The sequence below is a fragment of the Cordyceps javanica genome, chromosome 1 (assembly GCF_051103115.1).
Source record: "Cordyceps javanica chromosome 1, complete sequence".
Taxonomy (NCBI): Eukaryota; Fungi; Ascomycota; class Sordariomycetes; order Hypocreales; family Cordycipitaceae; genus Cordyceps; species Cordyceps javanica.
This window is the reverse complement of record NC_139295.1, coordinates 6,404,684-6,431,954: the sequence shown is the minus strand read 5'-3', so window position 1 is coordinate 6,431,954 and position 27,271 is coordinate 6,404,684. Positions and strand designations below refer to the sequence as shown.

At 52.6% G+C, this 27,271-nt stretch overlaps 8 protein-coding genes and 1 non-coding gene across 9 annotated transcripts; 5 read left to right on the top strand and 4 right to left on the bottom strand.

Moving 5' to 3' along the window:
* Positions 1–20: 20 nt before the first annotated feature.
* Positions 21–925, bottom strand: V2A60_001947 (oxidase ustYa family protein; the record flags this gene model as incomplete). The annotated part of the gene is made up of 3 exons (XM_083253301.1): positions 21–463; positions 530–652; positions 700–925. The coding sequence occupies 3 exons, from the start codon at positions 923–925 to the stop codon at positions 21–23; spliced, it is 792 nt and encodes a 263-aa protein (XP_083109427.1).
* Positions 926–2,132: 1,207 nt separating this feature from the next.
* V2A60_001946 (uncharacterized protein) lies at positions 2,133–2,621 on the top strand (the record flags this gene model as incomplete). The annotated part of the gene is made up of 1 exon (XM_083253300.1): positions 2,133–2,621. The coding sequence occupies one exon, from the start codon at positions 2,133–2,135 to the stop codon at positions 2,619–2,621; it is 489 nt and encodes a 162-aa protein (XP_083109426.1).
* An 816-nt stretch (positions 2,622–3,437) lies between these two features.
* On the top strand, positions 3,438–4,227 carry V2A60_001945 (oxidase ustYa family protein; the record flags this gene model as incomplete). Its single annotated transcript, XM_083253299.1, has 4 exons — positions 3,438–3,452; positions 3,499–3,631; positions 3,694–4,098; positions 4,166–4,227. 4 exons carry the CDS (start codon positions 3,438–3,440, stop codon positions 4,225–4,227), a joined length of 615 nt encoding a protein of 204 aa, XP_083109425.1.
* A 420-nt stretch (positions 4,228–4,647) lies between these two features.
* V2A60_001944 lies at positions 4,648–4,719 on the top strand. Its single transcript has one exon. It is a non-coding gene; the product is annotated as a tRNA-Gln (tRNA).
* Positions 4,720–10,823: 6,104 nt separating this feature from the next.
* On the top strand, positions 10,824–11,238 carry V2A60_001943 (uncharacterized protein; the record flags this gene model as incomplete). Its single annotated transcript, XM_083253298.1, has 3 exons — positions 10,824–10,989; positions 11,049–11,134; positions 11,191–11,238. 3 exons carry the CDS (start codon positions 10,824–10,826, stop codon positions 11,236–11,238), a joined length of 300 nt encoding a protein of 99 aa, XP_083109424.1.
* Positions 11,239–12,946: 1,708 nt separating this feature from the next.
* On the bottom strand, positions 12,947–13,252 carry V2A60_001942 (uncharacterized protein; the record flags this gene model as incomplete). Its single annotated transcript, XM_083253297.1, has 1 exon — positions 12,947–13,252. The coding sequence occupies one exon, from the start codon at positions 13,250–13,252 to the stop codon at positions 12,947–12,949; it is 306 nt and encodes a 101-aa protein (XP_083109423.1).
* Positions 13,253–19,738: 6,486 nt separating this feature from the next.
* Positions 19,739–20,239, top strand: V2A60_001941 (cell wall mannoprotein 1 family protein; the record flags this gene model as incomplete). Its single annotated transcript, XM_083253296.1, has 1 exon — positions 19,739–20,239. One exon carries the CDS (start codon positions 19,739–19,741, stop codon positions 20,237–20,239), a length of 501 nt encoding a protein of 166 aa, XP_083109422.1.
* Positions 20,240–20,883: 644 nt separating this feature from the next.
* V2A60_001940 (aminotransferase) lies at positions 20,884–22,184 on the bottom strand (the record flags this gene model as incomplete). Its single annotated transcript, XM_083253295.1, has 2 exons — positions 20,884–22,013; positions 22,115–22,184. 2 exons carry the CDS (start codon positions 22,182–22,184, stop codon positions 20,884–20,886), a joined length of 1,200 nt encoding a protein of 399 aa, XP_083109421.1.
* Positions 22,185–23,344: 1,160 nt separating this feature from the next.
* On the bottom strand, positions 23,345–26,283 carry V2A60_001939 (glycosyltransferase family 20-domain-containing protein; the record flags this gene model as incomplete). The annotated part of the gene is made up of 3 exons (XM_083253294.1): positions 23,345–23,403; positions 23,481–26,140; positions 26,261–26,283. 3 exons carry the CDS (start codon positions 26,281–26,283, stop codon positions 23,345–23,347), a joined length of 2,742 nt encoding a protein of 913 aa, XP_083109420.1.
* Between the last annotated feature and the right edge of the window lie 988 nt (positions 26,284–27,271).

Here is a 27,271-nt window from a genome sequence, read left to right as displayed (position 1 = left end):
TGACTATCAAGTACATTGTATTACTCGTTTTGAAAAATCGGTGCTCCGTCAACAAACTCGAAGAAATTTAAATCCTGCGCAGCCCTATTCTCGACAGCCCAGTCGTGGATTTTATCAAAATTCTTGCAAGTGTGCATCGTGTGTACGTTCCCGATGAACCGGCTCTGCTTCCTGCTCCATTGCCACGTTATAGTGGCCAGGTCGGACGTGCACTGTAGCGATTGTCTCAGCTGCTCGTAGCAGTGTTCCATGTGAAAGATGTTGTCTTCGGCTTCCTCCGATCCCGATGTTAGATCCATCGGGTAGGCCTTGGGGTATACCAGCTTGCGCATCATGTTGAGGCAATGCAGCTGATGAAAGACATCGAGCTCCACGATGTGGTAGTCGGTGTCGTTTGAGAATCGCGTCGTAGCGTTGGTCAGACGCGCGGCTGATGCGGGCGATATCTGCGAGATCAAAACCTCTAAACTCGGGCGCAATTAGTATTCCGCTCCATGATGGACTTGGGGGGGGGGGGGGGAAACCGCACTATTGTAGAGATTATCCCACGCCTCGTCAACCTCTGGTGTAGAACCCAGGTACTTTGAGGTATCCCCCTTGAGACCTCCGGTGAACAGTATGTTTTGATACTCGACTGTCGAATGTGCGGGCGCTTGAGGTATTCAGTACAAGATTTTCCGGATGCCTGTTGAAGCTTACAGTAGACCTCATTGGGGATATAATGCTTGTTGCGATCGTGTCTCTGCAAGCTTAAAAGAGCCAACACTGCTAGCAACAAGCCCAAATTCAATGAAAAAGAGTATGGCAATAGGAATGCCCATCTTCCGCGCCGGACGTGACGTAACGGCGGTTCAAATCTGTCCTTCTCCTCTTCATTTAGAAACGGCACCTCATCGAGAGTTTGTTCTTTGATTCCGCGCTCCATTGGCCAGGAAACAAGTGGGTTTCGATGCTCTAATTTCGAGTGTATCATAGCGAGATATATCTGAAGCCTTGTGTCACTGCGCTTTCCAGTCTTGGATTTGCCATCTGTGGCCTGCGAGTAGCAGATGACAATAACCCCAAGAGCTGGTGGCGGTGGGGGACGTTCATGGATCTGGCTCTATTCGCCCTCACTACACACTGTGTAAGCAATGCCCCTCTTCTCGCCATTCCAATTTCTACTGGTCATACCTAGAATTCTACCCTCTTCTCTTTCTCTAGTACCACTTTAATGTTCGTTAACGAACGCCGATAGACTGCAGCCATGCTACGTAGGACAACCCACGCCGCCAGCCCTGCGGGGAGGCGCCATCTCAGCCTCCACCTCACGCGGGGAACCTAGCGCTACTCGTCACACGGGTGAGAAAGGCATAATTTTCATTTACTATCACGTACAATGTTCACTGCCGGCGGAGTAGCCACAATCTATTCGAGGCTTAGTTAGTTCGTACGTAAGAACTTAGATACGGCCTCTCGCGCACAGCCCCCACCCCCCACGTTCGTCGACTTACACGGCTTGTCTGAAGCAGCCTTTTTGTCATTTCTGCCAGTGGTGGTGACAAGTACATATGATGAAGAGACCGAATGGTTAGTGTTAGATGATAGAACCATCAAGACTCAGTTGAGGAGACCGGACTCTGTGTTCTAGCCGTGCCAGCGTAACCCCTCACCGCTATCGTTCGTCATTTGGGGGTCACGCCTAGCCGCAAAGCCCCCAGATGATCCACCAAGTAATGGTAATATCTTGATGCAAGGATCCAGTAGAGCAGTCAGAGTTTGAGAATTGATTGGTGGGACGAGGATGAGGTGGCTGATACGGTCTGCGTGACCAGGCACAATGGCGGCTTACATGTTGCCCAAACTGACCGATTCTAGTACCCATTTCTCGAGTAGACTAAAGACAGGGAGATGGAATCAATGTAACAATTGCTAAATTAATGGCGTCTACCAATTGCCGATTCTCGTGCACCGGAACATGTGGAAAGTTCGGCACTGTTTATCGGAGGCGGAAGCTGTCCGACCATATACATATGAGCACCATCCGCTGATTGTTGGAGGAGAATTATCCCATCAGCACAAAGCTGCATTTTCTCATCGCAGAAAATAGTGTATCCAATCTTCAACTCAGTGTGTTCAATATTCAACTCAAAATGAAATTCATTGTGCCTGTCGCATTTGCCCTTTTCGGGGCCGCCTTGGCCGCACCGGTCGACATCGATACGCGTTCTCCTAAGGGTGATATCCTTTACAACAATGCCGCGGGTTGGGGAAAGCGATCCGAAGAGGTTGATACAGCCAAGCGTTCCCCCAAGGGCGACATTCTCTACAACAACGCCGCGGGTTGGGGGAAGCGCTCCGAGGATGCCGATGCAGCCAAGCGTTCTCCCAAAGGCGACATTCTCTACAACAATGCTGCCGGCTGGGGAAAGCGCTCCCCCAAGGGTGACATCCTCTACAACAATGCCGCTGGCTGGGGAAAGCGATCCGAAGAGGCTGACGCGGCCAAGCGCTCCCCCAAGGGCGACATTCTTTACAACAACGCCGCGGGTTGGGGGAAGCGCTCCCCCAAGGGTGATATTCTCTACAACAATGCTGCTGGCTGGGGAAAGCGGTCTGACGATGCCGAAAATGCGGCTTAAGGCAGCACATAGAATATGACAGTACCATGAAGATCGTGTATTCGGGACACAAAAACATGTGAAATCGACCAGTTTTGAAGATTGTATTCTAAAGAAACATGTACCATGATGTTGAGCCCCTCATTCAATGCCTCGGGAATTTCTCATCAAGACAGCTCTAAATTTGCCTGAATTGACCAATATGAGTATTCATGAAATATCGCCCAGAGTGAAGACAAAGAGCCCTCCTGTCAATGATGTGATGCACACAACATCAATACGTGATGCGGTCGTGATACTGCGTTACTAGTTAGTCCACGACTGCCGGATGTAACCTTCCAGATCTGCTGCGAGTTGGGAAATGTGGCTGACGCCTCCAATCCTTTCATAATGGGGGCCGAGAGCGCCAAGTATAGCTTAAACTACCAGTGTGGTAAGCACTAGTTAGCAAGACGATAAGCCTGGACCTGTTCCACCCCGCATACATATTCGATTTGCCAGGTTCTGCATATGCTTGCGGCTACCGTTGACAACAGACTGAAGCATATTGTTCTCAGAGAACTTCATTTCTTTTAATTCAGTTTTTAAACATGAACTCAAAGAGGCATTCGAAAAATGCTGCCAGCGATGTTGTGGATGCGTCAGATACGGAAAGCTTGTTGAGCCTAGACCAATCACAAGAAAAGCTTCTGCCTTTGTTGCAATACCAGCGATCGAAACGAAACAGCCGACTTGCAATCGTCATACACACCTCTATGATCGCTGTTTATAGTATAATTGGGGTTCTGCTACTGACATGGAGTATTAAGCTACGTGGAGTAAAATGCGAATGCGAGAATGGTACAGTTCATTGTAAGTGAGAAGCTCAAAAGGCACCATTAGTATCGCTCATTGACAGAGCTACTTAGCTCCGGCAAAGACGGCGGTCGAATACCAGAAGCAGACGATAGTTCACGAAGTCTTCGAGAAGAGCAAATTCAGAGGCATGCCGCGTCCGGAAGTGGATGAAGCCTGGGACGATCTGTTGCGATGTATGCTTGGTCATGAAGGCCCTCCCTCCATTGCTTCGTCGTGCTAACAGTATCACCGCAAGACAATGACATCCGTGTACAGAAGGCGGACCTCGAAAAGGCGAACATCACATCGGTGCCGCTAAACGACGAGCAAGGGGGCTATTTTGTAACCCTGGACGTCTATCACACTCTCCACTGCGTGAACCACGTTCGCATGTCCTACTACTCCGACTACTACCGGAATCCCAATCCCATCGCACAGCAGCGAGAACACTTTGACCACTGCATCGATTTGCTGCGGCAAACTCTAATGTGTCACGGAGACATCTCGCTGCATTCGTTTGAGTGGATCGATGATTATAGGTTCCCATGGCCAACCGAGCGGACGGAGCACCAGTGCCGCAACTGGGACAAGCTGGTCGCCTGGTCAAGGGCGCACTCCATTCCCGACCTGGAGGGCCCGATACTGACACATCCGACATTAGGTATGACAGCGCGCATCAGACGCGAAATGGCTTGCATATCCAAGGTCAGTACTAACCGTCCAGATAGGTACTTCCTATCGCGGCAATGAGCCTGGCTGGGTAACAGGCGCGGCGTCCGGCCAGAGGTAGCGAGTGCTTCTCCTCGAGAAAGGACAGAGCCTCACGACGCACCTTATTTTCGGCAATGATGATGAGTGAAATACTCTCACTGTGACATAGCAGCTTCAATAGACAAGAATAATCCCTTCTTTTTTGGCCAACGCAAGTATCATTGGTTCGATCGTAGCAGCACTTTCGCAATCAGTAAATGAATAGCCTTCATAAGCGGTCGCGTCGTATCGCGTATCGACCAAGGAGAAACAACCGATGATCGTTTTCTGAAGCAGAAATTTATATCCACCAATCCTCAGGAGCCCCTAACTCTTGTTCAATTCTGCTCCATGCAGGGACAGAGGTGAACGTTCGCTGTTCTTATCTTGTCGTCTTGGGCATTGGTCGACGGGGCTGATGAACATTAATACGGCAGCTGCGTTCCCACTAAAGGATTTAGGTTTCATGGTCTAACGGTTATGACTGCGGATTCTGATTCCGCCAGCGAGGGTTCGACTCCCTCTGAGACCTACATTTTTTGCCGTCAAAGCCTAAATCTCTCCCCCTCACTATACAACTCGATTTCTTTTTTTTTAAAGTCGTTCAGAGAGGAGAAGCGTGCCTAGGGCGCTTCATAGAGGACCAACACCCACTCCTCTCGGTAACGTCACTAAGTCGAAGCGAGACCGTCAAAGTATGCACCTCCGATGCTTTTTGTTCTTTGTATGCGTCAAAGAAAGCTCTGAGTATGGAACAGAGGCTCTATTCAGTCAATGGCTCAGAAAGCAGGATGCAAGCCAACCACTTGTGCGCTCACTTGTTCGGAACGCCATAGTGGGCTTGCCGAATTGACTGTAGTTTGCCGCGTGTCCAACGGCATGTTCTACCAGTCGTTGGAGGACCCAAGTAATTCACAAGCGAAACAGGGAACATGACCCACGAGAGGCAAGAGCTCGATCGTCTCGAGTATTTTTGCAGGCATTTATCAGGATCAGGGCTCCGCTGGCAAGGTCCGAGGCGGTCCTTGACGTCAGAATATCGTAGCCTACCCTAGAGCCCGCAAGCTAATTACCAAGAAGCACTCCAGACTTGAAAGGTTTACCACAATTCGCTCACAATTTCCGTTTCTGAGATAAGTAGTGGTGGTTGAATGGGGACTCTATACCCTGTGCTAAGACTCGCGTACGGATATCAGCCTGAAAGGGGGAGGTGAGATACTCCTCCGTGTTCCAAGTTACTCAACTACTTGCTCTGGCAAATATAAACCTAACACCGGTTTCCCACCACATGGGGTCCCACTTGCACCATGCATAGCATAGGACATCGTTGACAGGCAGCCTCCAACCGCTTTGCCAGGGAAAAGGCTACGCCTCTGTAGGTTCGCCGGAAATGTTTGGCAAGACGTATGCCCGCCACGTCTTGAAGCAAACTTCGGGACATGATGAGAAGCAGCATGCTATTCGCGAGCTGAGGATATCAACTAGTCAGGTTGTATACGGGCTGAAATTGTCCCAAATAACAGCCATAGCCAATAATGATCCACTGGCTAGTTGCCAACCATCCCAAATGCAGGCGGGCGAGAGCCTACTAAGTAGGGATACGTCAATGGCGCGTCGGCTATATTATGCGGCTTATTGAGAGAGGCTTGGCCCTAGTAATAGTATAAGCCACCAGCCTGTGCCTCCCCTACTCCCATACAGTAGTAGTAGTTAGTTATCAATGAGCGTAGAGCTCCGAAAGAAAATTGTCGCCCACTTCGTAGATGATCAGCATAGTTCCAAGTGTATATGAAGTTTTTCTTGATTTCTGTTAAGCTTCATAACGGTCGTAATGAATAGGCAATTTCGACCCATGCTTCGCCGCATTCGTGCACGAGATCCGCGAGCAAATAACACGGCTTGGAAACTATGTCACTCTCTTGATCGACACTGCAGGTATATTAAAGCCACAGAAAGTGTGTGGGATTGTCGCTGGAGCGGTCCCATGCTTTTGAGTAGAGATGTGGCGACGCACCTGTACATTGGGTTGAGCTCGCCACAACCGCCCCGGTTCAAATTACCCGTTCACCCGCTGCAAAGGTGTGGAGGGTGAATTCTTTTTGTTGTATGGGCCACGCCGAGCCTGCAAATTGCTTGGATCGACACCACAGAGTCCCAATCCAGCCGCGAAGCTGTCACTTAGGTACATATGTCCGATCGTACCAGTACAGACGGCTTGAATTCTGTGGAGTTTTCGTAAAAATAATTAACTTCTCCCTTTTGGCCAAGGAAATGGACGCTGGCACACAAGACAAGACTACCATTGATTAAGATCGGTGGCAACTGATACAACCTCCGACCTTGTGCCTTGGCAGCTTGTCAAAATTTCACATGACGTAGATGCTCTGCGGTGGTCAACAAACATCGGAGACAGAGTCGTGTTGTGTCAAGTAATGAAATTAATATAGAGGAAATCTTCAGCGCGGTCAACTGCGCCGTGCCAAACTCGGGTATTGTTTGAGACAGGCAAGTCGTGCTGCACATCATGAGAACAACCTTGCTTCCTGCGAAGCGCATCTAGGTACCCATACCGGCCTACGAGGGGGCCTCTGATCACTTGTCTTGTCCCTTCTTCTCGCTTCTAGTTCGGGTTTAGGTGGAAGCAAGCTGCAGGTCCCCCTCCCATGTGGCTGAATTACTTTGGTTTGCCAGGCGCGTACATGCATTGAGAAAAGTGGCCGCAGCTGAGCTTTGCATGTCTCCTATCAGTAGAGTGAAGCAGGGTCCAAGACAGGGAAGAACCATTGATGCCCGAGGAGGCCGTGAGACTTGCAGCTGCCGGTCGGGCTTGCCGGTTGGTCTCACTTCTCTGCGATTTCCACAGAGATTTTTTTCTTTTTAATTGCGAACTTCTGGGCGGGCCGTGAACTACCCAAGGCAAGGGAGATGGAGCGTAGCAAGTAAAAAGAAAGCAGCAGGATTTGGTCATTGGAGCAAGCTTGCTTTTTGCGCTGGTGAACTAGCTCTTGCGGGAGGCTTGGTCTGTACTAAGTAAGTATCTCACCGATGGACTTGATGGGTCTCGGGAGCCAGCGGCAGTCCCAGGCAAGTGCTCTCCACAATGCGCTGTCCTTGCAGGACATGGCCCTGTCGCTCGCTGTTCTGCCATGTTGAGAGCAAAAGGTCTGGACTGCCTGTTCCAACACTAAGAGGTCTATTCCTCGCCGTCAAGGTGGCAGCCTTGTTAGTACGACTTTTAGCCAGATAAGCTGCCTTGGTAGCGTCTTGATGAGCTGTCAACCAGCACAGCCTTGTGTGAAAAGTTCGGACCAGATTTTCAAGGTCGGGTTCGCGATGACCCGTGGCTGGGGCAAGGTGAGGGCCCGGCGTGGCGTGAGGAGAGGCGTAAATCGGGCGCGAACACCCGTCATGGGCTCGCCTGACCCTACAATGTAGCCCGGTCCTCGCAGTCGCGCCGACGTAAAATGGTCGTATTATTTCCAAATAGCCTCGAGGGAGACGTGCATAACATGACTGGTCCGCAAGCTGGTATCAGGCAGCCCCAGACCGAGTCCACGACCCTCCCTACTCCATCCTGGTTCCCTAATGGCAGCTGTACTTATTAGTAACTAGCCTGTGCGGAGTGAGTTATGGAGAATCCGAACATGACAGGTTTTTTTAGCTACAGCTTGGCCCCCCAACGGCATATAAAAACAAGCGGAGAGAGCCCCGGGCCGGTCCCGCCCTCGCCACAACCCCTGCCAATCCCCAGCCAACCAGCAACAACGCTGTTTTCCTTTTCTGGTGCACTTGGCTGGGCCATCGTCTGCCGTGGCCCTCCCCCGGCCGCTCTAGTAAGCTGGCGCGGGCAGTGTGCAGGCAGCCTGGCACAGCTGAGGTTGTGCTGCAAGCAACGAGGTTTGAGCAGGCATCAATGTACGGGTTACCGTAGCTGTGTATCCGTAGATGCATTACAGTAGCAAGTGGTGTAAGTCGGCCTTATGCACATATGGAGCCTAGCTTTTCGTCGCCTCGAGCCGACTAGATGGATTCAAGCCACTCAGCGCGCAAGAGACATTTCAAAGGAAGCCATTGTCGGACACGCGCGGAGAACAGCCGACAATAGAGCTGTTGATCAAAGTGAAGGGAGCTTGCATGAGGAGGCTGGAGCGTATCACTATGTGACTCTGGAGTATGCCCAGGGCATTATGAATAACAAGGGAGGGCCATGACAATTCAGGTCTCACTGACCCAGGAGACGACGACTCCTCCGCCGGGGATTGTGTAGCATCAAGTGGCTTGCAGGAAACGGTTAGACACATCAATGCACACCCAAGCATCTTTTCCAGCGAAACGAAGAACTTGTCTTAGTCGGCTGGCCTCTAAGCGAGAGACACAAGACACGCCTTCCACGCCACGGCCGAGACACCTCACGCCATCTACAGAGCATAACAGCTGTCTAGAGAATCAATGCTCATGCACAACCGTGCTGGCCAACTCTGGAGTCCGCCGTAAAAGATGCATCGAGAATCCTTTGTTCGCAAACCCCCTCGTTACATATGTACTGAGAGATTTAGACTAGGCCACGCCAAATCATGCATGTCTCATTTCTTTATTTGGCCTCGGAGCTGGGTCCGCGGCCTCTTTTGCCAGACTTGGCGCGAAGCGGTGACATTTCGTCGGAATCAGGATGGAAAAAGCCTCCCCTCTCTGTTGTTTTGCTTTTCCTCTATCCCCTTCATCAGAGCGTCTATTTGTGTTGCTTTTTTTCCTTCTTGACTAAATCTGGTGGCGAATACCGGGCAAAGGGCTAATTCCGGTGGACAGAAGCAAAGTGATTTACCCCCGAACCTAGCTCAACAAGTTCATAAACTGACCTATCAGTCTTGAAAAAAATTCGGGATACTCAATGTATCGGAACAGCGGGTTTCCGCCTGAAAATTGCCTCGAGCTCGATAAGGGCGGCGTGCACAACCAAATGCTAGTCCTGGCATCCGCATGCATTCGGCCTCCTGTCGGGCACGTCGGGGCGCACTAAAAGCCCAGCGCAACAAGAAACTCGGCTCGCCGTAAACAACCGCCTACTTACTCTGCTTCTATGTACCAGTTAATTCAGCGCGGACAGGGATCCGGGTTCAGCCGATGACACTTAGACTCATCCGTGAGGGTGCGCCACACTCCCTGCCATGGCAGCGCTCTGCCTTGCAACTATCCACACAACTCGAGGCGTTGGCTGGCTCCATCTGAGATTGCCGCTCTATTGTTCACCGGCCCAGGTGTTTCTTCCCTTGGTACCACCCTCCCTTCCCCGTTGGGATGGAGGTCAAAGCCCAGGGGCGTAAGTAGTGACTCTCCACATCTAAACAGGCACTTCTGCGATAGTCCGATGTTAGCGCTCCTGCGAAACGAGTCCAGCACTGGCGTGAATCCCACCATCCCCGTCGAAAATATGAGCAAATGGTAAGACAGCGAGAGAGTAACCTCTACGAGTCGTGGTCCCGGCCAAAAAGATTTCCTCGGTGTTCTTTGGTTTGCGAGTTGCTGGTTGTGCCCCCGACGTTGGCTGGTAGCTTGCAAGGAGTGCGGATGGGAACTAGAACGATGCTGTCAACTACCGGATACCACTGAGTAGTAGAGTCACTCGAGTCGGATGTGGAATGTACCCCTTCACAATGGTTAGATGACATCTGCCACCGTTTTCCGAGCCTGTTCAAAGGACCACGGTGAGCCCGCGTCAGTAACCATTGCTTGCGGAAGTACACCTCAAATCAATTACACCTCAAAATTGGATCGTCACTCGGTCGTTCTATTTCAGACAACATGAGTTTATTCTGTGAATGAAGTGGTCACAATGATGTAGACCTAATCAATTAGCCTGGCCAATATGAGGCGAGCTTATACCAACCCGTTATGCAACTTCAAAGGATGTACAAGCGTGTGAAGCTGGCTAGCCACACAACAAAATTGCTACTATCAGATATGAAAGTTTTTAACATGGGTCAATTCTGGACTGCTCAGCGTGTTCCCCCTTTACTACCCAATGTTGTAATGTTATAAAGTACAGTTGGTTGATTAGTTTGTTTGTCTTGCGAATAGCCCGCCAAAGGTACAGCCACCCCAGGCAACCGCTCATGTCGGACAGCAACAACCACGCCCCAAAGGACTTGTAAAGACAAGTAAGAACCGAACAACGACTTATATGCAGTCATTAGTACAGCTGCAACTCTGCTCGTATCCTGGAACTGGGCACTCTTAGCTGGTGGGGTCGGCATAGCCAGGTTGCATTGGCATCCTTTCGGGGCGTCCAGGGAAGAACAACAAACTCAAGGGCCACAATTTGTTTCATTTTTTTCACCCATTTTATTTGTTTTTGTCTACCTTGCCATCTATTTTCAGTCCCTGCTAGGGCTACCTCATAATGTGAGTGGGTAAGCTATCCTGGTCGATGTCAGGCAGGGCAAGGCTGGCTTGGCTGGGCTTTGTCGAGAGCAGACGATGCCCCGAAGCCCGAGGAAAGACGCCAAATGAAGTATAAAAAGGTCATGAAATCCCCAAAGTCCAGTCCTGTTTCCTTCAGATCATCCCAAACTCAATCAACTCTTCTACATACCACCTCTTCCTTTCGAGAATCACTCACCCCCCCCATCCACTATCAAAATGAAGTTCTTCGCCGTCGCTGCCCTCTTCGCTGGTGCCCTCGCCGCTCCCACTGAGATTGAGGCTCGCACCTACCCTACCAACCTGTGCCCCAACGGTCTCTACTCCAACCCCGTCTGCGCTGATGTTGACGTCCTCGGACTTCTCTGCCTCAACTCTGCTGTCCGTAAGTGATGGTTCTCAATGCTCCCCAGTAACTCCGAGTTTGACTAACAACCAATGCAGCGAGCGAGCCCCCCCGTGATACCAAGCACTTCCAGGAGATCTGCGCCAAGATTGGCAAGGAGGCCCGCTGCGCCGTCCTTCCTGTGGTAAGTACTCTTTCAGGAGATCTTGAAAGACCAACTGCTAATCACGCTGTGTGTAGCTTGACCAGGCTGTGCTCTGCCAGCGCCCCGTTGGCGTTCCCAACTGAATGGAGCCACGACGTTTATCCTGAAAAATGACATCTTCGTCCCAAAGTACAAAAGGGTGGGCTCAGGTGGATACGGTATATGATTGAAAATGATCACCCCAGCTTCAGTTCTCGGCTGGGATAGTGTGTAATACTTTGAGTTTCTATCGCATGTTTCATTCTGGTCACGCCTCTCGTGTACAGAAAAGAGAGGCATTATATGACAGTACTAGTCACAAATCCGGAATATACTATGCACTTTTATAATCGAGTCCCATGTTGATACGATTTGCGATCTGGATGTCTCATTGACAAAGTGTGGCACGAGGCCGCAGCCTACTGAGCACTCGCATTAGTAGCAGGCCATCAGGATAGAAAGAAATCTCTTCCTAACCCCTATCACCCACATATGCTGTAAGAGGCATAGAGCGCTCGTTACTGCTGAGCCAAGTCAGCATCCGAACCACCATAGTATAGTTTCCAGACAGTCAATACTAATGAACTAGGCTGAAGTCCGATGAGCTTACCCGAGTGTTCTGTGGTAAAAAGTGGCGGTTTCCAATGCAATCGCTTTGTGTTGTCGAAGAACCCGGTTTGTTGGGAAAGCTTTGTTCTGCATGCTTCTGCTGCATTATGGGGTCAACCAGACCAGATCAACCAAGAATGCGCCAACAACTATACCAGCTGCCGCAGCTCACAAATTTTAAAAATCGAAACCATGTCTAGTTTGTTGCATTATGAAACATCGCCCAAGATACTACCCCAGGAGCTTAGGGCCTGGTTGGCGGCTTCTTGCGCTTACAGTAGTATCTCGGCCTGGACTTGAAAGTCCCTCGTACACGGAGTAAGAAAGGAGAATAAAGAGAATGCAAGATTGATGGTACTAAAGAACCTCCTTTGCGCCTGAACGATGTAGTAAAGTTGGGAGGCTCGCCCGAAGTCCATTATGGGGCCGGTGTAGTTTTAATTGCGAGGCGCTTTCGGAGGCGGACGTCACGTAGGATAAAGAGAAGCCTGAAAGTGTCGCCATCTATGGTACGATATATGTAGATAAATGGTGTTTGATCTTTTTTCTTTGAGCAGGCAGCACGAGACGAGGAGCTGGCCAATCGAAGCAGGCAGGCGGATGAGTTGAACTGCCTGGCTCAACAAAGTTGAGATGAAAGGAATTGAGGAAAAGAAACGATAGCATGATCAGACATCGATAAGTCTGAGGTAATCTGCGATATTTGGACCAACTGTACGTTATACATGGAGCGAGGAAATGATGGTGATCGCGCAGAAGGCTGCCCCGCGCCAGTGACGTACTTGCCACAGACGAGGCTCACAGCTCAATTTGACTCAGATCTACAAAGTAGGCAACTTGCTAGCTAATAATAAATCTATTTCTGTACCTGGCATATGCACATCAGACTAGTCATGGTACTCTGATCCTTGCTACCCCTCTTCAAGGTTGCAACCTTGTCAACTCTGTCATTACCCCCGCCATGAAGCTCAGCCGCCGTCTATTTCTGCTTGAGCCTCAAGAGCACAACGATGGTCTGGCCGGGTCAGCATTGTTTCATGTCATGGAGAGCTTCTCGGCCAAGGGACCGACGAGAGCAGCTGACCATACCTCTCACCGAAAACCCGCTTGCGTAACCGTTGCGTCACGGCCAGCGACAGTGATACAAGAAGGTCGAAAAACCCGGGCGGACACCACTTCGCGTTGCGCCTTGCACAACCCTCCTCAGACACCGCGCGGTAGTCCGCAAAAGTCGGCGCACAGCGTGCACATGCGTTCGGCTGGCTCAAAGGTGCAGCTGTCGCCGCCGGGGCCGGCCCTCGACGCCTCGGACGTGTTGGGGCACTCGCGCGTCGCAAAGGCCGCGTGGGACATGACGAACCGGCGCTGCTTGCAGACAATCGTCAAGAGACCCGTCTGGTTGACGGGGTGCCGCATGCCAAACGGCGTCTGCACCTGTTCCTCGCTGCGCCTGCACCTGTCCTCGGCGGTGCACGGGCAAACCTCCTGTACCTGGATGAACTGGCACATGACTCTGGGTCGACGTCGGGTGAAAGGGGAAAGGGGACGGGGCATTCGGGAACAGAAAGTTACATGCAAGGGAGAGCTTTGAGATAAAAGACTGCAACAGGTCTGTCATTTTTTTATATCGTAGTGCTACAACACTATGCTACGTCGCGCAAGCAAGCACGTAACATAACCTCACGCCAGCCACTTCCTCCTTGTATGACATTTGGCAAAAAAGAGCTTCTATTTTGGAGTACAACGAGCGCCTTGAGGGGGACCAGGCAGACCGGAAACAGTTCGAGAAGCCCTCATATGTAGTTGGTGCACATGCTGCAGCTGCTGCAGGGCTGCTTTGTGAAGACGAACATGGTCCGGTCGCCCGCGCGGCCCATGCGTGAGGAGATTGATGTCTGAAAACAGTCTCGCGATGCTGAAGCGCCTCTATGTTTGAGTCGCTGCCGTGAACAGATTTCGCTCCTATGGACGGCATCGCTGAGGGTGTGATAGGGAATGCCGCTAATGGTGACTTGCTTGTTCTTCAGAGCGCCCAAGCACCTAGAGGCTTCTCCGCAACGACATAATGTGACTTCAAAATAAAATTTGCACATGACGGGCCGTGCCAAGTCTTTTGTGATATGGACGGAAAATTTTCCAAAGCAAAACAGCAACAAGAAAGCGGTAGGGTGGGGGTTTAAGCCATCTCGGAAGCGTCCCTCAAGCAGGTAGTTATAGGATCGAGGTCGGGTACCGACGCACAGTCATGTATAAATGGCTTCTTCATTACCTGTGATTCATTTTCCGTCAAATGGCAGATCAGTATACGCATTACCAGAGATGGCCTGATTAACCGCTGCCCATTCGCTACACACCGTTGTACACGGATGCCAACCCCCCCCCCTCCATTGCCTACCCCGTCTCGTCATCCGTATCACATCATTGCCTTACTTCCCATCGCCAGCCTTGGGACATTTCTTACAGGCAGCACACACTCTATGATCCCGAACACAGCCATATGGATCATGCTCCCAACCGTGTTTCGACTCGTCCGAGGTGTTTGGGCAGTCACGCCGCGGCACGGTGTTCCCTCGCTTCAGCTGCTCCGAGCAGGCGGCTGATCGGATCAGGGCGTCCCCCCTGAAATGAAATAGTTTCTTTTTGTAGATGGTGGAGCCCTTGCCTATCTGAGTACACCTGTGTCCTGCCGGACAGGGGCAGAGAGGCTGTTGTAGAATAAATCTACACATTCTGGCTGGAGCGGAGCAGGATGGACCAGAGCAAGTGTGATGATGCAAACGACTAGGCCTGGTATAGTTGCGCGAGAATATAGTTCATTTTACACTCTGAGTAGTGAGAAAATTCTATTCTTCTCCCCCTCGCCAACGCTCGACTATATGGGCTGCAGGATTTGGGCTGTGGTCGGGTGTTATGCAGAGACAGCCCAACCCCTGCGGCGTCCCGTCCCGAGACAAGACCTGCGCCTACAGAAGAAGTTCCAACTGCACGAGGAAGGAAATCTCAACGGTCAGTCACTGAGCAATTTTTGATCATGCACTGCGAAAATTCGCAAAAGTTTCGGCTCTTAACCATCTGCGCTGGTCAACCTCTGTCGAAGATGCCGGCAAAACAGGGCCTAACAGTCGCCGAGTATGCAATGACCAAAGTATCATGCCCAAAGAAAACGTCATCATCTTGTGCGGAAAAACTCGATAGAGAAAGAAAGAAAGAAAGAAAGACAGACGAGTGAGCATTTGTCCTATATGAAGCCAGAAAAACATGCTAATACCAGCATAATTGGTTTCGGCCCATCGCCGCCACTCTGCTTGCGGATCTGGCCTTTTCCGGCGCCCGCCACTCTTGTGTCCAACTCTGCTCACAGGAGATATTTAAATTCAGAATTTTTAAGATTCCATCGGCATTGGACATGTCTGAAGGCACATTGAGCAGACCTCCTTATCGAAGCTCCAGCGAACTTCATCGTCGCACGGCTTGGTCAATTCGCAGTCCCTGCTCGGTCTCGAGTTGCCCTTGCGAAGCTGAAGAGAACATGCACGCGATTTGAGCACTTTTCCGTTAAAATGCCACGTTTTCCCTTGATGTATGTGGGTTCCTGAATCTTGCCACTGGCATTCGTGTCCTCCCGGGCAGAGACAAAGTCGCTGGTAAGTGTTGAATGTGCACATGCTTGCACAGATGGAAGACGGAAGATGGAAAAGAACAAGTGGGCTTCGGTAGTAGTAATTGGCGTATCAATAATTCCCTCTTGCGGCTTCTTATATACGTTGATGGAGCCAAGGTGATTCACTGTGCATGTGGTACGAGCAGCCATTGACTGAAAGACTGCGAATTCACGCCAAGTATAGTGTTATAGATACGGGAAATGTCTTCTTGTATCACAAAATTGTCACATCTCGTAATTACGGATTCTTGATTAGTTTTCCATGATAAAGAGTCAGCCGACAGCTGTACATGTCTCACCTGGCAATGGCAATGTGGCCGACAAATGGCCGTCCTCACCAGCAAGCATGTACAAACGTCATAAAGAACACCCGAAGAAGGCTGAAGTAAATTTTCATCTTTCAAAACAACGGTGGACTCTATTGAACTCGGGTCTAGTAGAAAGCCTCTTCACGTTACTTTAACCTGAGACGGTGCAGACATGAAGTCGGAAACCCGAACGCCGGCATTAATAGCTAGACAACCAGGGGCCTGGCGCTTGGAAATCCGCTAATGTAGATTTTCTAAGTAATCATGTCCCAACGGATTATAACAATTATCGATGGCGGCAGTTTATTCTCATGTTGTAGCGCTTTGCTTGTCATACAGTATATGGTTGTCTCGTCGGAGTGGTAATACTGTCAGAGTCCGGCCCTGTCATAAGCTGCTTACGCGCCTGATATCAGAGTGTGCGCTTTTGCAAAAGCTCCCCGATCTCACTTTCAACTGGCTTCGGGATCGCTCGTCAGACTCTATGATGAGTCGTTACCGTCTCCTAGAAGTGCCCTTTGGCAGGCGCATGCTTCCCATACAACTCGTACAGTGTCTCACAGATGGCAAACAGTCAAAGATGTGACAACACTTACACTAAAGGCTGTGTCAATCGAGGGGAAGAGTGTAGAGCAGGCTGTGAGATGCTGCAGATGGCCTAAAACGCGGCACGGAATGCTAGCGGGGGAAAGAATATGCTTCGTAGATGAGAAGCTGCGGATCCAGGACCAGTTTTGTATACGATCGGCTCTTAATCGGTGCACGTCATTGAAAGGGATGTCGCGTTGCACCGGGACACGAGCGTGCTTTGTTTGAAAGCCAGCTCGCAGAAGTTCTCCTGTGCTACATAATATCCCTAGCTTCATGGACCCGCGTTTGCGGTTTGGTGAGGTCGTCCAGATGAACAAAGAGCTGGTGACACGCGGCATCTCTGAAGACGGACTCGATTCGTGCACTCCAATGAAGCGCCCGCTTCTTCAAACTGTCGACATTTACAAGATTCCCCTCCCTGGAATGTCTAAAAAGGTGAAACTAAAGCCAAGATTGGCTGAATGTCCCGTCATCGAATAGATGTTTACTATACTCGGTTGGGTGAGAGAAGTGGGCATTGAGCATCGAGCGCACGACGTGTCGTCAACTCACGACGCGACTCACTTTATGCGACTCTAATCTACTGAGACGGCGCATCGTGTTCTACCACCTGAGAGACTGGGAAAACTGCTCATCTTGATCATGGTGATGTCAAAGCCTGTGGCCGGAGCTTGCATGACGGCAGCAACTACATCGAGGGATTAAAATAGCTGTAACGCTCATGAGCCTGGCCAGTCTGTGCCTCCTCTCAACCAGATCGCTAGCGACTTGGTTTTTTTGTGCGAGCTCAAGTCTGAAAAGCGAGCGGGAGTACGGGTACAGTTGATTCATTTCGCAGTACTGTCGGGCCAGAACATCAAGTCGCATCTTCGTTCCGAGCCCAAACATTTCTGTACCGCAAAACATGTGGTCATGGTATCTATGGGACGATCCCTCCTACAATGTCTCGAAACTGGTTGGGTTTGTCTACAGAAAATCGACTCCCAAACACAAAGGTCAAGCTGCCGCCACACAATGACTTGTTGTTGGCGAGGATAGCATCACCGAAAGCCAGAGAGCCAAGTTCCGCACGCCTTTGTTTATTGGTGTGCGACACTGTGCAGAGCGGCGCTTATACTCAAATTGGGACGCACACGTGGGCAAGAAACCCAGCTATACGGGAGGGAAGAGGGCATCAGCGGTCGTCGTCGCCAGCTGGCTGGATCTACGTCATTCCTCTTGTTTGCCGTGTTGTTCCACGAAAGCCTGTGATATGTACTTGGGAAGGGCGGCGCCCAAAGGTACTTGTTGATCGATGGATGGCTGGGCCGTCCGGAAATTGGACCGCAGCCTTCCTGCGAGTGGCGCGCGTGGTGGCGGCGCCGCCAAGCTGGCCGTGTCCGTGCCCGACCAAGTCTGATCTGCAGCAACGGCAAATGGCAGCTGTGGGTAACTAAGAGCTAAAAGGACTGAACATGGCCGAAAAGCCTTGTTGACCCAGGGCTGATGAATTGCCAAATCACGTCGAAACGATGCTGACAGGCACTTGCACGGAGCACCAGTAAACACGTTGTCCCGGGATGCGCAGCCAGGTAAGAGATTCCAAGGGAACCTCCGTTGTGATGAAAATTCCCCAACTGTATTTGCTGGCACCCAGAGTGACCATGCCGGTTTCTTGTGGCAGCCAAGCACTCTTGGGCAACAACGGGAGCCTCTCGCTCCCAAGGTGCAACTACGAACTCTGAGGAAGCGCCGCCTTGCGGAACTTGAAGGGGTTCGGCTTGCGAGAGATGACTATACCCAACTATGGATTTCTCATCGGGCTCTCCCTGATGAAGAAGACGTTTTCTTGCCCGCGAGGAAGACGGCAAAAAGAGTTGGTTGGGTGAGCGCCACAGCGGCTTTTCCCTTGTGCAAAAAAGTCACTAGTTTAAATAGCCCTATTGTTGCTCGCATTTTGTCTGTAACTCGTTTAGCTGTCGATTTTGTCAGATTCACATGGAAAACGGCCTTGTTGCTCATCTCTTTGCTGTACGACCCCGCCTCATGCAACCGCGGCATTGAGACGAAGAGAAAATAGAAAGGCTGCAAGCCACGGCGAATAAAGTGCGCGGGAAACTAGTAAAGCGCGCCGGCGTGGTGTGTGTGTGTGTATGTACGAGCAGGCAGGGGAGGACAGCCAACCTAGATGGAGTAATAATCACACTAACTTTCAAGGAGATGCTTTCATCGTTGCCCTTTTTCCCCACAGTCCTCTCCACCAACTGTCAGGCCATCGATGCGGGGAAGTAGTAATAGATGGGGATGGTAGAAACCTTGCTCTGAGGTCGGTAGAGGCGTGGGTTAGGGGTGCGAGAGCGAGATGCCAATCATGCCAATGCAGTAGGTATCTTGCAATCTGTTAATGATGAGACAATCGCGAAGCATCTTCTCGAAAGAGTCCTACACCTCACGCGGACCAGTTGACCCTTTCTTTTCAACATGCGGTTGCGTTGCGACCAGACAGAGTCAAAAAACGATTCCTCACCTGCACCAACCCACGACTCTGTCCGCCAAGTCAGACGTTCGGACAATGAGGCTCATCTGTTGCGCCGTGCGTCCGCCTCCAGTACACAAACAGGGAAGGCACTATTTCCGTTTCTAGACGAGAAGAGAGAAGAAAAAAAAACCTTGCTCCCACGATACAAGCTAGGCTAGGCTAGGTGGTGGTGGTGGTGGTAATGGTAGTGGCCGAAGTGGAAGCACGTTGAGAGGCTTTTTTTTTACCCCGGACTGCCTGCCCGATTGGGTAAGACGCCGCCTTGTACGGCGAGGACCATATTATTGTTCAGTCTCGTACTCTCGCGATGGATTATTGACAAGGATGCGGGATTGACTGGGGCGGCAGGCGGAAGAGATGCAGAGAGAATGCAGAGAGAGATGCAGAGAGGGGGAGATGCAAGCAAGAATGTGCCCAGCTCCTTGAGGACTCGTCAGTTTATTGCGCAATCAATACGATGAAAGTAGACAAAGATGTCGGCGGGGTAGTGCCCGGGCTGCGGAAAAGTCGTCGCGATGACTTGGGTTCGTGATGTAGCATCGACGACGCAAAACTAGTGCCATGGCACCCTCATGGTACCCTCATGGCTTGCATGGCTCCCCCCCTCCCCCCGGTACATAGGACGGGCAAGGACAAGTTTCCCTCGCTGTTCCTCGGCTCGTTACCATTCACTTACAGCCTTGCCATGTGGAAATCTCACCAAACCCATTGCCATCTCCATGTTTGTAGACATGATCCCTGCCCTCCCCCGCCTCTATATAAACAGTCCTGTTGATCCTCTCCCCCCGTCTCGAGCATAACCATTCCCCCAACCCAACCGGCCATTACTTCTCCTGTCGATCTATTTCCCAACTTATTCAACCGTCTCTTCTCTCTCTCTCTCTCTCTCTCTCTCTCTCTCCACACCCCTCATCATCATGCAGTTCAAGCTCCTCGCCTTCGTGGCCCTCGCCGCCACCGCCGTCGCCGACATCAAGGGCGCGCTCGACACCATCGGCACGGCGACCGTGAAGCTCAACAAGACCGTGACCGACTACAACGGCGGGCTGCTGGGCCTTGTGCCCATCACGACCGACGCGCTGTGCCTGCTCGACGACATCCACCAGGGCACCCGCACGGCCAAGGCGTCCAAGCCGCTCGACTACGACGCCGCCCTCGACATTGCCGGCGCCACCGGCACCCTGGCCAACGACGTCAACGACGTCATCGACAACCTCGTCCGCACCCGGCCCAAGTTTGACCGCCTCCTCATCGTCACCCCCATCATTAAGGGCGTCATCGAGACGCAGCGCTCCGCCACCGCCGACCTCTGCAAGGCCGTCGTCGCCAAGATCCCCCAGGAGCTGGCTGAGGTGGCCCTCATCCTCGTCAAGCAGATTGACGACAAGTTTGCCGAGGGTATCAAGGCGTTCTCTTGAAAAAAGAAAAAAAAAAGGACCCTTTGTTCAAAAAAACGTATATATGAATAGGGCGTTTATTGCTCTTGGATGTGTCATGAGCAGAATGAAGTGAGAGATCAGGTTGAGAAACGACCAGACAACCGGCCGGATTTCGGAAATGGAGGACATTTTTGGTCAAAGTATATGAAAATTGGATACTTTCTCCCGTACATATATATATATACAGTCGCGCTAAATACAATTTGCAAAGACAGCCGTGTAGTGTATCATGTATGGTGGCTAAGCAATGTACTTGAAATTGTCTCCATTGAAGATTCTCCCCATGCCAGTTGCCAACTTTCAAGGTCATCATGCTACGTCATGTGAAGAATCATCCCACCTGAGCATCTCCTGCCTATTGCCCCCTTTCGACAACATCACGTAGACTACATTATGCGAATGATTGGTCTCGAATGAACGCGGCCATGACAATTGGCAATCTCAATTACCATCAGGCATGCTGCACCATCTAATTGAAGTCTTTGAAATATCAATCAGTTTTCCTTTGCTTTATTTTTTTTTTTTCATATCTTCATGTGCAAATCGGGTGACTTTTATCCCTTTCGTAAAAACAAACCCCTTCCCCCGACGCAGTCTCTCCACGCTCCTATACCGTCTCCCAACTAATCCATCTGGTCCACCGTCTGCGGCGTCTCCTGCCCGCTCGTCTGCGCAGCCGGTGCGCCGTCCACCTTGAGGTCCTCGGCCGTGACGGCGCAGCGCCAGCCAAACTTGTCCTCGACCTTGCCCAGTTGGATGCCCTTGAGGTGGTCCAGCAGCCTGAGGCACAGCGGGCCCGCGTCGGCCTGGTCGGCGGGAATGTACGTCACCGTCTCCGACTCGTCGTCGGTGGTGACGTTGGGGGCGCCCGTCTGCGGCAGCCCGCCCTTGACGCGGCGGGTGACGGAGCGGATGGGCACCAGGGCGGCGGCGGTGCCCGCGGCCATGACCTCGGTGAAGCCGGGCAGCTCGCTGTACTTGACGGGCCGCTTCTCGACCTTCCACCCCCAGCTGCGGGCAATCTCCTGCACGCTGTCGCTCGTGACGCTGTCAATGACGCAGCTCGAGTCCGGGACCACGACCGTCACGTCCGTCTCGCTGTTGGCGACGAGGCCGATGAAGCCGCTCGTGCTGAACTCGTCAATCTCCTCGTGGCGCGCGCTGTCGAGGTGCAGCGTGATGCCGTAGCCCTCGGCGCGCGCCTTGTCGCTCCAGCGCAGCACGGGCGCGTAGTTGCCGCCAATCTTGGCGTGGCCGGTGCCCTTGGGCGCGGTGCGGTCAAACTCGTCGAGGACGAGCGCCTTGACGGGGCTGGTGCCGTGGTACACGCCCGTGGGGACGACGAAGACGCAAAAGGTGTACTCGTCCGGGGCCGTGAGCCCCAGCTGCGCGCTGGAACCGTACAGCTGGGGGCGCACGTACATGGCGGCGCCCGTCTCGTGCGGCGGCACGAAGCCCGCGTTGAGGGCCACGGCGGCGCGGCACGCCTCGACGAACAGGTCCGCGGGCACGTGCGGCATCGAGGCCACGTCGGCCGAGTGCTGCAGGCGGCGGGCGTTGCGGTCCGGGCGGAAGATGGCGATGCCGCCGTCCGCGCCGGGCATGCGGAAGGCCTTGAGTCCCTCGTAGGCCTGCTGACCGTAGTTGAGGGCCGGCGACATGCCGTGGATGCGCATGTACGGGTCGGCGACGAACTTTAGGGGCGTCCACTGACCGGTGGTCTTGGAGTAGGTAGATTCGATATGGCCGTTGACTATGTGACAGGGAGAGCAATTGAGGGGTTAGAAAACGTTTGTTATTGCGACCCAGCGAGTGCGTGGGCACGCTGTAGGGGAATATTGTGCGAGTACGTACCTTCGCGGACCTTGAAGCCGACATTGGACCAGTCGATGGTGTTGACCGGGGGAGGCGGGAAAGCAGCCATTTTTTGATGGGTTCTGCTGTTTTTGGTTCTGGTGCTCTTCTGTTCCAATGGCTTATGATGATGATGTTGGTGATATTGATGATGATGCGCTGTGACGACGCAAGAGGTAAGCTTCAAGGCTTAGTCGTGTCAATAGAGTAGAGTTCGCGGGGTAAAAGGTAGGTAGATGGGCAGGTAGGCAGATAAGTAACACAGTTTGAGCAACCCAATCGAGGTCCGTGTTTCACAACCGCCATTGCCCGCGGGCAGACTGTGGAATCTGCTTCCAAAACATACCTCGGATACAATAGTCTTTTCAATTAACACTTTTGATGTGAAGAAACTCAATATCTAGGTAAAAGAGAGGGACGCGAGGAAGAAGCTGTCGTCGGGCCGCTGCTGGTTTTCCCACATGCTTTGCCTTGACTCAGGTGGGCTGATGGACAACCCCGCAGGCCGATGTCGGGTTGCCGCTGCAGATTGCCTAGGGTACCTTGGTACCTATAAGTACCTACAGACTTGCCAGTCAAGTACTTACAAGCTTTATTGCTACCTACCCTTACCCCCAGCTAGGTGAGGAGGTCAGTAGGCTTTTTACAAAGAGCTATAATTGTTCAAACGACGCTTGCGGATCGACGCTAACGTTTTACGTTTTTTTTTTGCTTCCAATCGATGCTCTTTTATTGGTGCGCCCAAAGTACCGGGGGAATGGCTGGAACACACGGCGAGACAACCGGCAACGTCGCAAACGCAGCAGCATTCGGCATGTATATATTCTTCTCTGCTAAATGACTGCCTCAAACTTTGGACAGACCCTCGCGGGATTCATGTACTTTTTATGCGTTCATCCATAATCTGCGTCTTGGAGGAAAGAGGAAACAAGTTTTTGGTCAAAGAGGTGGTGAGGGCACCGTGTAATTGTGCGCGCACAAGTAGTGAAGCTCCGCTAGTAACGCCGTGTTGTAGTAGAGAGCTGAGATCTTTGTAAAATGTCCACTCTAGTCAAAGACTGGGCCAGACGAAAAAAGGAAAAAAAAAAAAAAGGAAAAAGAGCAAGAAACAAAGATGTATTCGCCAATGAGTGCAGAGAAAATTCCCGACAAAAAGAAAAGAACGAAAATTCAAAATCATGCAATGTCATTCAATAGTGCTCATTATCCCATTCATCTCGACAAGGTTGCTCACGCTGTTGTCTGCCCGAGTCCGGTACCAGCCAGACGCTGAAGAAACGTAAGAACGCCTGTGAACAAATATTAGCAAAAACAAAAAAACACAACAGAGGAAAGGATGCGGGACGACAGATCCCAGCAAACATACCGCTGACACCCTGGGTTAATGTGGCACTGGCCTCGGTGCTGCGGCTGCCGAGGCTCACCGTCACCACTTCCCGCACCGCGCCCACGTCACCGAGCAGGTTCGCCCACTTGAAAACCTTTTCGTCCTCACGCCCATCGCCAATCACCATCATGAAATCCACAGAATCCTTGTGCTGGCCGTCCGGGGCCAGGTGACTCTTGAGGCGGTCAAAGACCTGCTGCGCAGCCGTGCTCTTGGTCCAGTCGGCCGGCTCGACAATGATGCAGCTGTCGAGCAGGATGGCGTGCACGCGCTGCGACTCGCACGCGTCGTTGACGTGGCTCGTGCAGTCGGCCGCCAGACGCGACGCCGACTCAAAGTCCTCGGCGTTGCCAAAGTGAAAGATGAGGCTGCAGCGGCGCTCCTCGAGCTCCGCGCCGGGCGTGCGCTCGAGATAATAGGTGAGAATGTTCTTGACCGAACGTTTCCAATTCTTAATCTGAGACGTGTCAGCCATTTCCTCCCACTCGGTCGCGCCGTGGTCGCGCAGAAAGCACCCGTTCTCGGCAATCAGGCCCAGGTTCGGCACCCGCTGGAAGACCCGGTCCAGCTCTTCGGGAAGCCGCCCGGACATGACGTATACGCTGTTGCGCTCGTCGAGCAAGAGCTCGTTGAGAACGTCCAGGGTCCTCTGCGGGCTGACGGGAATGATTTGATTGACGGGGCCCCAGTTGACCAGGGTACCTTCGTAATCCAGAATGAACAGACGACGTTTTGATAAGTTGTACTTGTCCGTGACGACGGGAACGGAGAGGCGGGGGACCGAAGTCTGGTCCCGCTTGTGCTGCGTCTCGTACGCGCGATCGAGGCGAGATAGGAACTCGCTGAACCAATGCGCGCCGGTATGCAGAGACACGGCATCGTACAGGTTGGACCATCTTGTCTTCCTCTCCTCGTCGCTCATCTCGAGGCCCTGTTTGATGGCTTCGGCGCATTGCCGGTAATCCCAGGGGTTGACGCTGAGCTCGTTGCCATTGAAGAGCGACGACGTGCCGGTGAATTCGGACAGGATCAGTGAGCCGTGCTTCTTTTCGGGGTTGATCTTGCCGTCTTGACAAAAGAGGTACTCGTGAGACGTGAGGTTCATGCCCTCACGCTGGCTGGTAATCATGAGAGCGTCGGCAACGGTAAGCAGAGCGAGATACTGGGCATAGTCGATATCTTGCTTGAGGTAGACGACGGGCTGGTAGGCGAGGTTGGCCCAGGAAGAGTTGACACGGGTCACAATGTCGGAGACGGTCGCATCCAGGTCGCTCTTTTCGCTGGAGGAGAGGGCGACCTGGATAAGGACCGTGTGCTCACGCCACTCCGGATACTTGTTGAGGAACAACTCGTACGAGAGCAGCTTCTGGCGGACACCGCGAACATGGTCCAGCTTGTCACGGGCGACAATGAGCTTCTTGCCCTTGTATCGCTCTTGCAAGATGTCGAGCCAGCGCATGACCTCGGGCTTCTCTCGGTGGAGAGCTAGGCTGACAGGATCGATGCCAATGGCCAGGTTGACAACGTCGACGAAGCGATCCTCGAGCTGCAGACCCTCGGGGGTGGCCTCGACGCTGAGGAGTCTGCTGCAGGTCTGGAGGAAGTGGCGGGTGTATTCGCGAATCTGGAAACCGACGAGATTGGCGCCGAGCATGCCTTCGAGAAGTTGCTTGCGGACGGCGAGGCAACGAAAAACCTCGGAGGAGGGGAAGGGGACGTGGAGGAAGAAGCCAATCTTGGCGTCGGGCAGCTTCTGGCGGACCATGTTGGGTACGAGGAGCAGGTGGTAGTCGTGGACCCAGACGACGTCGCCGCGCTTCCAGTTGGCAACAATTTTGTCGGCAAACGCCTGGTTGACGTTGACGTAAAACTGCCAGGAATGGTCTTCGTAGGCCTTGCTCTTGGGGTTGTCGGGGATCTGGTAGTGGAAGACGGGCCAGAGGATCTGCTTGCAAAAGTGGCTGTAGTGGCCGTCAAAGTCCTTGTCGGAGCAGAAGACGGTGAGCATGTCGTGCTCGGTGGCGAGAGCGGCCTCTATGTTCTGCTTCTGGTCCGTGTCGTCGAGGGCGTCGGTGGGCATGCCGAGGGTGCCAATCCACATGTGCTCGCCGAGCTTGCCGTCGCGGGCGGCGGCGTCGACGGCGTTGCGCAGGCCGCCGTTGCCTTGGTCAGCGTTGACGACCTTCCAAGGAGCCGAGGCGAAGACGCGGTCGTGGCTGTCGCTGCGTACATGAGGTTTGGGCTGGAGGACGCCGCGGCGGCCGAGCTCGCGGGCCTTTTGCAATGTGCGGCCTTGCTCAAAGGCATGGGGCGCAGGCGGGGAATTGGCGCGAGACTTGGGCTGGTCAGAACGGTGACCCCAAGACTGGGAGAGCTGATTGATGGGAGACTCCATCTCGTGGGGGTATTGAATGCGGAGGCCATCCTCGTTGGCGAAGAGGTTGGGCGACCGGGACTCGTCGGTGGGCGTCTGCGGGGGCGTGATGTCGCGAGGCGGCGCAAAGAGACTGGGTTGGGCAGCGGGGGACTGGACGAGCGGCGGCTTGGGAGCTTCAACGGCGGAGGAGCGGCGCCTGGCAAATGCGGAGCGACGTGGAGGCGTGCCGGGCAGCTGAAACTGCACCGTCTTGGGGAGAAACCTGGGTGGTGATGGGAGAGGTTAGGGAGGCTGTTGTTTGTTGGAGTCGCATCAATGGCGTCACGACGGAGACAGGGTGGGGAGGGGGGTTGATGTAGGTAGAGAGGTAGGCGCAGCTTACAAAGAGCAGACAAAGACGGTCATGTTGAATCGAGATGGGTATGACAAAGATTTCGGAATGCAAATGTAGTCTTTGGGAGACAATGGCGCGTGGCAGGTGAATGGTCAAATGTGTATAACCGGGACGACGACGTGGCTCTGCTGGAGTGGCCTGGCTATTGGCAAGCCATGAGGGCTAATGTGGAGGAGTAGAGACGTATTGTTTGTGTCGAGAGAGATGCGAAGCGGGCGCGTAAAGCACGAACCAAAGGGTCGTTGGGGGTTTTGGTCACGAAGAATAGGCCATTGGAGGGATGTGGTTGAGAGAATGGCTGAGGTATGAAGAGGGGGAGGGGAGAGGAGAGGGCAAGGGAGAGGGAAGGTGACGGTAAAAGAAGGCTTTTGATGGTTGGACGTTTGATGTGCGTGTGAGAGGAGCAGCGCAGTTGTCAGTCGTCAGTCGTCGGCGCCTCTTTTCTTTTTCTTTTTCTTTTTCTTTTTTTTTTCTTGGTTGGTTGGGTGGAGGGGGGGGGGGGGGGGGGTTGTTTCGGGCTGGGAAAGAGTTGCTGGGCAGTAAGTCGGTACCTATAACTGCGGATACCTTAGTAGGTAGGTACCTAGGTGATTTAAGTTAGGTACCTGCCTCTGGTTAGGTGGGTAAGTAGGTCGTTACAGTGGGGGGACTGGAGGTATCTTGGCAGCTCGGGTGTTGTACTGACAGGGCTCTAGCAGGAAGAGAACGAGGGAGGTTGGCTGGGGGTGGCGGCTGCGCCGCTACCTGCCTGTAGATAGGTACTTGGGTAGGTAGGTACTGCAGCCAGGTAGGCAGATGGAATAGTAGAGGGACTCTTTGGTACCTCGATTGAATCCTTCGGCCGCCTTTGGCTTTTGCTCTTGTATTTTTATTTTTCCATCTTTCCCTTGGTTGCCGTTGATTGTGGTTGTGATTGTTGTTGTGTCGTCTATGTCGGACGGATGGGGGCTGCCGAAGCGCAAAAAAAAAAAAAAAAAAGGCGTGGATCGTAGACGTAAT